The sequence below is a fragment of the Euleptes europaea genome, chromosome 19 (assembly GCF_029931775.1).
Source record: "Euleptes europaea isolate rEulEur1 chromosome 19, rEulEur1.hap1, whole genome shotgun sequence".
NCBI lineage: Eukaryota > Metazoa > Chordata > Lepidosauria > Squamata > Sphaerodactylidae > Euleptes > Euleptes europaea.
In genome coordinates, this window is record NC_079330.1 from 32,978,305 (window position 1) to 32,990,727 (window position 12,423).

The following is a 12,423-nucleotide window of genomic DNA, read 5'->3' on the forward strand; positions in this document are numbered from 1 at the left end:
GCACCCTGTTGGATGAAACTGCAGCTGTGGGGGGAGGGAGGTAGTTGTGAATTTCCTGCATTGTGCAGGGGGTTGGACTACATGACCCTGGTGGTCCCTTTCAATTCTATGATTCTGTGCAAACTTTCCCACACCACATCTTCCTTTCCTGTGATTGGCTTAGTCAGTTGTCTTGTATCACGTAGCCAGCCCTATGTCTGTGCTATGGAGTTCATTATGTGTTTTTTTAACACTATAGATTATAAAGTATTTAATGTCCATCCAATGGTCTGTTTGTTAATTTAAAGAAAGAAAGTAGGAATGACTGGATTTTTCACCATTTCCCTCCATTGTGGTTCTGATATTTGTGTCTGCATGGAGTTCTACTCTTCCTTAATTTCAGTTTAATGAGGAGAATTTTAAACATGATTCCAGAACTGGATTATTTGCAGTTTTCAGTATATTTTTTTGTCTTCTGCATTACTCTTGCAGAGGGGTGCATTGGTAAAACACTGCAGTGATCATATGTGTGGGGGAGATGCCATGTTTTGTTTGTGCCATGTTTTGAGGATGAAGACTCCAGTAGGAGCCAGCAAGGTGTAGTGGTTAAGAATGGTGGAGTCTGATCTGGAGAACCGGGTTTGTTTCTCCACTCCTCCACATGAAGCCAGCTGGGTGACCTTGGGCTAGTCACAGCTCTCTTAGGGCTCTCTCAGCCCCACTCACAGCTCTCTTAGGGCTCTCTCAGCCCCACTCACAGGGTGTCTGTTGTGGGGAGGGGAAGGGAAGGTGATTGTAAGCCGGTTTGATTCTTCCTTAAGTCAACATATAAAAACCAACTCTTCTTCTCCTCCTTCTCAGTGTTTTAATGATGTGCACATGTGCTCCTTCACATTGGTGAAACAGAGCATAAAAATATTCATACAGCTTGATCCAGTGAGGTCACATTATGAGTGCTTTGCTGTGCCTTATCACTGCACATGTGCTCACTGTGAAAGCGGGGAAAAAGACAAATGAACTGAAGGCATGTAAAGCATGCACAGTTGCCCTGCATAGAATTTGGGAATAGGGTATGGGACCACCTAATGCATCAGTTCCAACTTGGAAACGAGCATGTAACATGGAACTTCAAAATCTGGGGAGAACTTCAGATGAGAATTTCAGAATGAAATCTGCGGTCTGAAAAGTCTACTTAATCCCCCCCCCCCCCGGAAATATTTTTTCAGCATGGCCTGCCTTTCATAAAATTACGTTTACGTTCTAGTGTAAAGTTATTTTTCTATTGTGAGAATTGTTCCAGATCTCCCCTAGTGTGAAACTTCACTCTCTCTCCCCTTAACTAATTTCCCCCCCAACTGTAAAGACTTGGGCCTGGTGAGTGGGGAGGATACAGGTAAGTCCTTTTTATTCTGATGGACCTTGGGAATTGTATCCTGCTTGTTTTCCATCTCCCCCTTTTATAAAGATATACGGAAGGGAGCTTGATCGCCTTGCATTGCTCATCCATGATCTCATTATTTTATGGGGAAAGCTGTCAGCTAATCAATGGGTCTGATTATCAGGTCGGTTGCTGGGAGGGAATTGAGGGCTCCCTCGACCTGCCAGGCCTTCCCAAACACCTGGGCCAAAATTGTTTGTACTATTCCTATTTGAATACTGCATGTTTTAATACTAATAGTTCATACAGGGGAAGTATCTTAAGGAGGAATCTTCAGGGGAGAGAGAGAGGTTGTTGTTTTTAAAGCATAAACCTTAATTCCTATAGCCATAAATTTGCAGTGTATGTTTTCACCATTTGTGTCACTAAAGGGTTATAGGTTCTCCGAGTTCCTCAGCTTTCATTTTATAAAAAGTGAATCTCTAGCTTCTTTCCATGCAGAGGTATATGGACAAAAGCATATGTCTGCAGTGAACTGGACTAGAGACCTTTTTTTTCTTAGTGAAAGCTGGGAAGTCAGGACATTTCATGAAGTGGTATGTTAAGCTATTAAACTGCTGATTTTTTTAAAAAAAGAAAACCTACCTGCTGTGTGGAAGCCCCATTGCCACTTCGCTGTATTAATAGCCACCGCAGCAGCAAGGAAAAGACAAAAGGCCGTCCCCATGTGGAAAACACCATCGAGTCACAATAGGTCATGGGCCGTGGCTCAGTGGTAGAGCATCTGCTTGGCATGCAGAAGGTCCCGGGTTCAGTCCCCGGCATCTCCAGTTAAAGGGACCAGGCAAGTAGGTGATGTGGAAGTCCTCTGCCTGAGACCCTGGAGAGCCGCTGCCAGTCTGAGTAGACTGACTTTGATGGACCAAAGGTCTGATTCAGTATAAGGCAGCTTCATGTGTTCATGTAGGACTGGCAGCTGATTCAGATATTAAGCTAAACTTTATAACATAGAAAACAATGACCTCTTTAATAGCATATTATTATTAAACGCAGAGCCTATTCCTGCATTGTGCAGGGGGTTGGACTAGATGACCCTGGTGGCCCCTTCCAACTCTATGATTCTATGATTGTTGCCAAAATTATTTACATTTTAAGCAAAAAATATTGTATATGTCTGCAGTATAAGAGTCTCCCCCAGTGCTCCCCAAAACTTCCCAATTTTTCCAGTGGAAAAATTGAGCGATTTTTTTCATTTTGTACATTTAGAATGTGAGAAATTGTGCCTTAAGAAGCACAATTTTACTCATTCTAAAAGAGAATATATTTCATGGAAGTTTCTTTTCAGTGTTCCCCCATATTTTCCAATTTTTCCATGAGAATTTTTTTAAAAGATCTTTGGAACAATTTTCTCCCTTCCCCTCGTTTCTTTCTGGGCCATCACATCTCGGAGTGGATCCAGCCAACTTTTTAACTTGAAGGCATATTTATTGATGATGACATTTTTATTTATTTATTATTCATTCATTCTTATATCTCAGCCTCCATGGCAAAGCTGGGCTCAGAGCAGTTTACAACAAAATCATACAATACATAGAATAAACTGCATAAAATCACATTAAAACAATTCCTGTAATAAATAAAATCCAGCCCCATAAACATAATCAATAGATAAAATCAGTAATAAATATGGAAGAAGAAGAAGAGTCGGTTTTTATATTCCGACTTTCTTTACCACTTAAGGCAGAATCAAACCTTTCCCTTCCCCTCCCCCCCAACAGACACCCTGTGAGGTAGGTGGGGCTGAGAGAGCTCTAAGAGAGCTGTGACTAGCCCAAGGTCACCCAGCAAGCTTCATGTGGAGGAGTGGGGAAACCAACCCGGTTCACCAGATTAGCGTCCGCCGGTCGTGTGGAGGAGAGGGGAATCAAACCCAGTTCTCCAGATCAGAGTCTACCACTCCAAACCACCACTCTTAACCACTACACCATGCTGGCTCTCATGTTAGGTTCCCCAACGTGGTGCCTGTGGCAGCACCCTCCTTGGCACCCTCTAAGCTTTTCAGAAAGTAGGCGGGGCCATCGAAAGGCAAGGCTGATAGTCATCTTCCCTCATTCAAATAAAAGAATTTTTCCTTGGAGGATGACTGGCAAGCAACCAGGCCTGTCCCCCTTCAGGATTTCCTTCTTCCCAGGAGGTGTGAGGAGGTATTCCATTTGGCTCCGCCTTCTAAGGCAGCCCTTTTGGGGTGGCACCACTAGGGTTGCCAGGTCCCCCCTCTCCTCCAGCAGGAGGTTTTTGGGGCGGAAGAGGGGCAGGGATCATGTGCGCAATGCAATGACATCACTTCTGGTTTACTCCTGGAAGCACAGCTTTGCGAGGGGCCGCTTTACCACTCAGGCCCCCAAAACGCCGGTTTACACCTAACGTGTCTACAGCCTAACCTGTCTCACTGGGTGGTGGTTATAAGGTTCAAATGGAAAGGGGGAGAAACACGTTGAAAGCTTCCTTGGGGAGAAAAACGGGGTATAAGTATCTAAATAAATAAACACACCATCCTGGCTTCTGCCTCTGTGTGTCCTACCAGCTCTTGTTATGGGTGGATGGAATCGCAGCTGGCGCGGGACAGTTGCTAATTCTTCCCTTTTTGTAATTGACAGATGAACAAACTTCAGAGGAAGAGGAAACCGAGGAAAGTGACCTTAACGGTGAATCCTTGGAGGAGGAACTGAACGATGAAGACCCAGACATGGAGGAGGAGGAAGCTCCAGGCAGCGTTGACAGTGGCAAGGAGGACGAGAGAGATCCCTCCGTGAACCTGAAGAAAGTAGCGTTCTGTTTCCCGACTATTGTTGATTTTGAGAAGTTCGCTGAGGGGATGGATGAAATTGAGAATGAGGATGAGGAAGATGGCATGGAAGAAGGCAGTGGCGATGAAACCATTTCTGAGGAAGGCTCTGAAGCTGAGGACGAGGCGGCGGGTGCAGAAGAGAGCAAGGAGGACACCACGCTTTTGACGTTCTCTGAAGACAAAGTGGCTGACGAAGTAGAGAAGGGGAGAGCTGTGAAAAATCAGATAGGTTAGTAGACTGTTTTTCTGGGACCTCTTGAGCATTTTGTGGTTTAAAACATTTACGCCTTGCCTGCCGGTTAAAAACAAAATGCAAGCCTATGCCGGAGATCAGGGGTCCCCAACAAGGTGCCTGTGGGTGTGTGGTGCCCATTGATCCCTTTCCTAGTGCCCACTAAGTATTTTTAGAATGTGGGTGAGGTGAAGTGGGGCTTTTGCCCAGTGATTTGCCACTGGAAATTTGATTGGCTTTGCAGAATTTTAAAAATGTTGCTTTGGCAGCAGCTGCCACCACAGCACAAGGATCTAGGGTTGCCAACCTCCAGGAGATCTCCTTCTATTACAACCTCCAGGAGATCTCCTGCGGGAGATCTCCTTCTATTACAACTGATCTCCAGCCAATAGAGATCAGTTCACCTGGAGAAAATGGCCTCTTTGGCAATTGGACTCTATGGCATTGAAGTCTCTCCCCTCCCCAAACCCTGTCCTCCTCAGGCTCTGCCCCAAAAAACCTTCCACTGGTAGCAAAGAAGGACCTGGGAACCCTACAAGGATCTCCAGTATGTGACTGAAGGTAAGCTGCAGCAGCCATTTTGTGGTAGCCTTGGCTTCCTGTGGCAGCCATTTTTTAGCTGCTCCCACCACTCTGCATCAGGATTACAAACATGCCCACAGGCTCAGAAAGGTTGGGGACCCCTGCTGGGCATCCTCCTGGATGAATTCCCTTAAGCAATGAGTGACTTACGTATAAAAAAGCAACACCTTAGTGCCTCTGAAATGCTTTTTAAGAATGGTTTGATTGGAAGTGTGATTCAAAGTAAGTAGGTAATAAAAGAATCAAGTCTTTGGTCTGCTCAATCATTTTACAGCCAGTGTGGTGTGGTGATTAAGACAATGGGCCTGAGAGATCCCTGGGTCAAATCTTGCTTCTGCTGTGACTTCACTAGGCGGCTTTAGCAAGCCCCTTACTCTCAGCAACGTGGTGGTTCATGAGACTAGCCCATTTTACAAGGCTGTTGTAAGGATTCGAACAAGTTGGTGTGCACTAAGCACTTTGAACCCTGAAAGCGCTCTAGAAATGTTGGATATTATTCCGTTGATCAAACACGTCTCCAGCACCATTCTATCCTTCCTATTTTCTGCCTTATAGCAATATCTTCCGTAAGGAAAGATAAAGGCAGTTTCTCTGATACTCTCCCAGGAACAGCACAGATGCATGTAAACAAAAGGACCATTTGTAGCTTTTGTTAAGAGTCTGTACCTGTTCAACTTTTAAATGAGCGTGGATGGGTCTTTAAAAATTTGTCAAATTTTTCTTTAATTTACTTTCCTGCTGTCACTTGTTTTTTTTCAAGAAATGATGCTCATTTGCAAAGAAAACTAGTTTTTGCCATCCCGTGGGGCGGGAGAGGGAATTGTTCATCTTTTCTTTGTGGCATCAGCTGTACAAAAAGCCTCAGAAAACGGAAGGGCTGTGTTCTTTCTCTCATCGGCAGCGCTGTGGGACCAGCTTTTGGAAGGGCGGATCAAGCTGCAGAAGGCCCTCGTGACCGCGAACCAGCTTCCGCAGCCAGATATCTTCCCCGAGTTTAAGAAGAGAGGGGGGCCGGAGCTTGCCAGGGCGCTTAAAGACAGTGAGTAACCGCTTGAATCTTTTTCTTTTTGAATCGGCCGGGCTGTGCCTTCTGTACCCTTAAAGGGAAAGAAAAGGCATCACAGTTCTGAGCTCAAATTAACTGTCTCGTCTTTATGCTGCCCTTCCTCCCACGAGCTCAGGTGGCCTGCATGGTTCTTCTTTCCCTAGTTTATCCTCACAATAGCCCTTCAAAGTAGGTGACGCTGACCCAGAGTGACTGGCCTCAGACTGCGCAGTGAATCGGAACTTGAACTTAGGTTTCCTCAAACCTCTCTCCCCATGCTCCAACCACTGCACCATACTGTATGACTCAAATGTTCTAGTTTGCATACATTATGCAAATTAAGTACCATTTTTAGGTGTGCTTTCTTGGCATAATTTATTGGGGTGGGGTAGAGAAGTACGTGAGGTGCTAAGGCCTTGCTGGTAACCTCTTGCAACCCTGCTGAGCCACACTTCTGCATCCCGGTATGACTGGGAGTTCTTACCTGAGGCCTCACTAGGCACTGCGTATACATTAAGGGCTAGGAAAGCCCCCCACCCCCGAACTCTATGCTGTATTTTGCTCCCAAGGCTAGATTCTAGTTTTGCAAAACAATTTTATTTGCTTTATTTGTATCCTACCTTTCTCCCCACTGGGACCCAAAGCAACTTGCATCATTCCCCTCTTTATTTTATTTATGTATTTCATTGTTTTATCCTACCCTGTGAGGTAGGCTAGGCTGAGAGTGTGTGACTGGGCTAAGGTGTCACCCAGTAAGCTTCCGTGGCATGAGGGGGGATTCAAACCAGGGTTTCCGAGTTCCTAGTTTGACACTCTAACCACTACACCACGCTAGCTCTTTTGTGGAATTGTGGCAAATACACTGATGGACTTAGAAGCGGGCCATATTGCAGGCTTTATTAAAAGGCCTTTGTTCACTAATGAAGGTGAAGTAATGAAACTCTTGTATGGCTTACTTGGAGACAACAGACAGCCCTGGCTTCCTTGCCCTGTGGCTTGGCCACTGTGTGAAGTAGGTTGCAGACCTCAATAGGCCACTGGCCTTGTCCAGCGGGGTGCTTCTTATGTTTTTATGCTATTAATGTTGCTGCTTGGGATTAAAAGAGGATCCTTGGTCTGAGAAGAACTGTGGATTCTAGTTCACTTCCAGAGAGCCAGCGTGGACTAGTGGTTAGGAGCGGTTGGTTCTAATCTGGAGAACCGGGCTCGAATCCCTGCTCCTCCACATGAAGCCTACTGGGTGACCTTGGGCTAGTCCCAGTTTTCTTCGAGTTCTCTTAGTTCCATCGACCTCACAAGGTGTCTGTTATGGGGAGGGGAAGGGAAGGAGATTGTAAGCCAGTTTGAGACTCGTTAAAGATAGAGAAAAGTAGGGTATAAAAAACCACCTCTTCTTTCTTCTTCTTCCACCATGCACGGTGTCTTGAAACCACACTCTCTGCCTCAGTTTATCATCTTGTGGCTTATTAATGCTGATGGTGGATGCGAGAAGGATTGTGATGCTCCTTTTAAATTCAAAAGCAGTTGAGAACAGATCATACTGTTACAAGTTCCAAGGCATCGCCATTAAATGCGGTCATGCCGAGGCAACCAGGAGCCTTGGGTTTTCCCCCAGTCCCTGTGAGAATATTGATAAGGTTGTTCATGACCGATTATGATGCTAAGTCACTGGCGAATATGTTGGATGGATCTTCTGCAGCGCAGGACGCTCGGTGTCAGCTAAAGTGCTTTATGGTTAGCTGTAGCTTTAAAACCAGGCTGGGTTTTACTATTTTTTGTTTTAAAAGGCAAACTCCCGCCAATATGGAGCCTGACCTTTTCATAAAACGTGTGCCATTAATGTATTTAATGAGATGCATTGCAAACGGCAGTAAGCAACATGTTCCATTACGGGTCCAGAAACCGCAATATCATTAAAGACCTTTAACAGAAACAATGGTTGACATTTTGATATTTCCCATAAGCAAAATACAGCTATGAACATGGAGTTTAATATATAAATTTCTATAAAAGGTGGGATTTTATATATCATAAAAACTTTTTTTTAAGCTCCACCGGAGTGTTAAAAGGAAATCATCCATTTGACAAAGCTCTCGTTGATTGCATCTGTGGCTGGAAAGTGTCAAATATAAAAAGATCTGAGTGACAAATTGAAAACCCGTTGGGGAACTACTTATTGGCTAAACTAAAATGGTTCATTTACTAGACGTTCTAGGCACCTGACTTTTTTTCTATGCCCACAAATAATTAGGTTAATCATCTGATTGATTTGTTCAGTTACGTTGCCGATTATAAGAGAACCTCATCCAAAGTGGGATGGCTTGGTGGTAGAGCACTTGTCTTGTATACAGAAGGTGGCAAGTTTAATTCTTGGCATCTCTACTTAAAGAGTGGGGGTTAGCAGGTTTAGGGAAGGCTTTGTCTCTGAGTCCTGTGACCTGACTTTGTGTAAAATAGCTTCATATAAACCAAAGATGTTGGGCTGTGGACTTTGCTTGATCCTCTGCATGTTTACTGTGAAGTAAGTCCCCTAGGGTCCCAGAGCTCCTCAAAATGCAGTGGTTTCTGAGTAGCAGAGATTGACATGTTGGAATAGTTTTGTGATGCTGTAGAATTTTGGGTGCACCTGATTTGCATACGTAAGATGTGCATCTCATGTGGCAATAATGTGCAACTCCTCTAGAGGCTGCATCCAGCCTCTAGCAAGGACAGGGTTGTCCAGGGATGTTGGGTTGGATCCAGTGCAGCGTTTCCATGGGTGCAGGAACTTCTGCCCGTGGAGTCTGACTCCCTTAGCTCTCCCCTCCTGGGGGCAACCCAAAATATTCCCCCAAAATCCTGTTTCTGGGGGTCCCCTTTTCTCCAGAACAGGATTTCATGGGAATTTCTGGCTGCCAGGGAGGGTTGAAAAAGTCACGCTCCTTGGGACCAAGTCGTTGTGCCTGCAGAAATACTGTGTTGGATCCAACACACTGTTTGGCACTTGATTTAGGGCAGATGAGAAAGATTTTCCACTCAATGTATAGTTAATTTATGGAACTTGGTCCCATTGGTGGTAGATAAGGACAGACTTATGCACTGTTCGGTTAAGAGCTGCTTGGTAGAAGGGGGTCAGTGGAAGAAGAGTGCAGAGGCCAGTGAGAGCGAGATCCCTCTCTGTGGTTCTTTGCTCACTGACTCTTAGATGTTTCTAAGAGGGGAGAGCTTGGAAGGGGAAAACAATGTGGAAATCCCTCACTCTGTGATCCCCATTCCAGTATGAAGCAGGCAAATTCCTCTTTTTCCTCTAACCAATTTTCAGCTACTCTCAACTTTCTGTGCTGTTGAGGCATATTTAGTCCTCATCAGGCTGTTTGTGTGTGTGTGTATCTTTTGGTTATTTACAAAAAAAATTTTTTTTTGTAAACCTGTTGGGACTGGCCCTGGTACGTAAAGACCCAGTTGGTGTGGGTGGCCCAGTCTTGCTGAGTTCACCATCTGCACATGGGGGCCAACCAGTTTATGATTCGATATCGACAAAATTAATGGACGGTAGATCTGTCAGCGGCTGACGGCTATGACATCTAATGAAACTCCGTGTTCAGGGGCAGTCTGCCTCTGAACAGCGGTTGTTGGGGGGTAGGGGAATGTCAACCAGGGGTGCCTTCATTCCCACAAATGTCTAGCTGGCCACTGTGGAAACAGGGTACCAGGCTAGGCAGATCTTTAGCCTGAGTCAGCAGGGCTTTTCTTTAAATCTGGGTGGGATAAATCTGCAGGGGGCTTATTTTGGCACAGAGAGGATGATGAAGAAAAAGAATTGGTTTTTATATGCCGACTTTCGCTACCACATAAGGAAGAATCAAACCGGCTTACAATCACCTTCCCTTCCCCTCCCCATAACAGACACCCTGTGAGGTAGGTGGGGCTGAGAGTGTGTGACTAGCCCAAGGTCATCCAGCTGGCTTCATGTGGAGGAGTGGGGAATCAAACCCGCTTCTCCAGATCAGAGTCCACCGCTCCAAACCACCGCTCTTAACCACTACACCAGTGGTTCCCAAAGTGGGCAGTACCACCCCCTGGGGTGTGGTGTGATTAGGGGGGCACTAAGAGGCAAGGGGGCAGCAGGGGGCACTAGAGGTGTGCCTCTTCAACTGTGTTGTTGGATAGGGTAGGGGGCACTGGGGTTGAATTTGTGGAACCAAGGGGGCGGTGGCCCGAAAGGTTTGGGAACCACTGCACTACACCATGCTGGGTGTGACACCCCCCCCAGCCCCATGTTGTACCTTTCCCTACAGGCCCCCTTTCTTGCCCTTGCACTGTCAGTGTGGAAACTTCAAATAAGCTGTGTTGTGGGGTGTTGGTGGATTCTCGCCATAGAAAATTTTAGGCGGAATTTAAAGGTTCTTGAGGAAGTGGGGGACCTGCGTAGCACCTGTTTCCTCCCTGTCTTTTCTCTCCCCCCCCACACCCCGGTGTTGTACCTTTTTATATCTCGCCTTGCATAGCCTGGCCTGGCCTGGCCGTTCCAGGCTGCCTGTGGATCTCGGGTTCTGGCGGATGATTTACTGCAAAATTGCTTATAAATTGAAGTAGAAAATGTTTTGCCGACGTGGCAGCTTTCAAGGTTTGCGCCCATTTGTCACCCAGCATTTCCCTTTGTGTATAGAACAAGAATTAATTAGGCTGCACTGCAGGAAAAAAAGTTTATGGCCATAATTTATATAGGATGAATTTGTTGGTGTGTGCGCGCGCGTGTTCTTAAAGGTACAGTGTTGCTTTGTCTGGGCTGGGAGGACTGAAGGCCTGCCCCAAAAACAATGTGTTGTCCCTTCTCATATGTGGTCGATCTCAGGCAGGGACCTTTCCTACTCTTGGTCTTTCAGGCTCTTTGACGAGAGACACCTCGCTCTTAAACCATGAAAATGTGGACGGAGTGCCTATTCTGGGAGCCAGCAGTGCCTTCACCTGTGTTGCCAAAACGGGCACTGGGCAGGGAGTAGTGTGAAGGGTAATTCTGAGCAAGGGCAGAGGGCCTTTCCCTTCCCAGTGCAATTCCTCATTTGACAGAGAGAATGTCCAAGTCCAAGAGTTACAGCTGAACTGTGGCACTATGTGAAAGGAAGAGGGTTTGTAGGAAGGGTGTGGAATAAGGAAGGATGGACCAATGAGAGCAGGATCTACCTCTCTGTGGTGCCTGGGTCGCTATCACTTGCTTTGTCTTCCATTCCCGTTTTTCCATCTGTGACAATCGGTTTTCCCCTCCTCCATTTTTATCTTCAGAACAACCTCTCTGAGGTAGGGTTGTCTGCGAGAGAAAGTGACTAAGATGACTATGAGAGAGTGGCTAAGAGATTATCAAGGTCATCCTGTGAATTTCATGGCCAAGAATTTGAACCCACGTTTCCCTATTCCTAATCTGATGCTCAGTCCACTACCCCACTACATGAAGCTGCTCCTAAATTTTTGCAAAACCCCTTTTGCATCCCTGTATTCTTTTTGTTTCCCCATGTGGAATTCTTTTTTTTGGGGGGGGAGGGGGTTGCCCTTTTTTGAATTACTAGGGTTCAGGGTCACCTAGTGAATCTTACTGGCAGTAGGATCAGGCTGCAGCCAGAGGGAGCACTTCTTCATTAAGCGCATAATTAACTTGTGGAACTCACTACCACAAGGGACGGATTTGGCTCCCATCTTAGGTAACTGTTCAAAAGGCAGATCCATATGCCTGTCAAAAGCAATTAACCCTAACCAGCAAAAATGAATGAGGGGGGCGGGTTTCAACCCAAAACAAACCAGGTAACCAAAAAGATTGAGGTGGGGGGAGAAAAACTAAAAAGGTTTTTCCCCCCGCTAGGGAAAACCAAAACTGATGGATCTTGATGCACAGTTTTAAATTTGATTAAAGTTCTTGTGATTTAATATAACTTTTGCTTTTTTTTAGTTTATTGGTTTAAAAACAATTTTAAAACTTTTTTTGTAATTGACAATATCTCCATATACAAGGGTTTTCTTTTCAACCTTTTTGGTTACAATTCATTGGAACCTCCAGTTCCAGAGGCAGTATACCTGTTAGGCTCAAACAATAACGGAAGGCTACTGATAGATCTTCGGTCTGGTTCAGGAAAAAAAAACCAGATTTTTTGAACCTTGCCGCTTTTGAGCAGCGGGGTGTTTGGGTGGCCACAATTCCTAACTGGAAAGGAGACGAAACCCAGCAAAAGACACTGGTTCGCATAAGGAGCTCTAGTTAATCAAGCTTCCCTCGAAACCTCTTAAATGTTTGGAAGAATCCCCCATTTGGCTTTTGGGGTTTTTATGTTGGTCTGTTTGTTTGCTGCCTGCCAAATTTGGGTGGAAACCCAAATCGTGACTGTGTGCAA

General features: G+C 45.5%; 1 protein-coding gene across 1 annotated transcript in view; it reads left to right on the forward strand.

The window, feature by feature from the left end:
• AATF (apoptosis antagonizing transcription factor) overlaps window positions 1-12,423 on the forward strand; it is a 111,088-nt gene that overhangs the window by 4,385 nt on the left and 94,280 nt on the right. Inside the window, exons 3-4 of the mRNA XM_056865037.1 lie at window positions 4,032-4,434; window positions 5,921-6,058. Of these exons, the coding sequence (XP_056721015.1) occupies window positions 4,032-4,434; window positions 5,921-6,058 (541 nt within the window). The remainder of the gene's footprint in view (window positions 1-4,031; window positions 4,435-5,920; window positions 6,059-12,423) is intronic.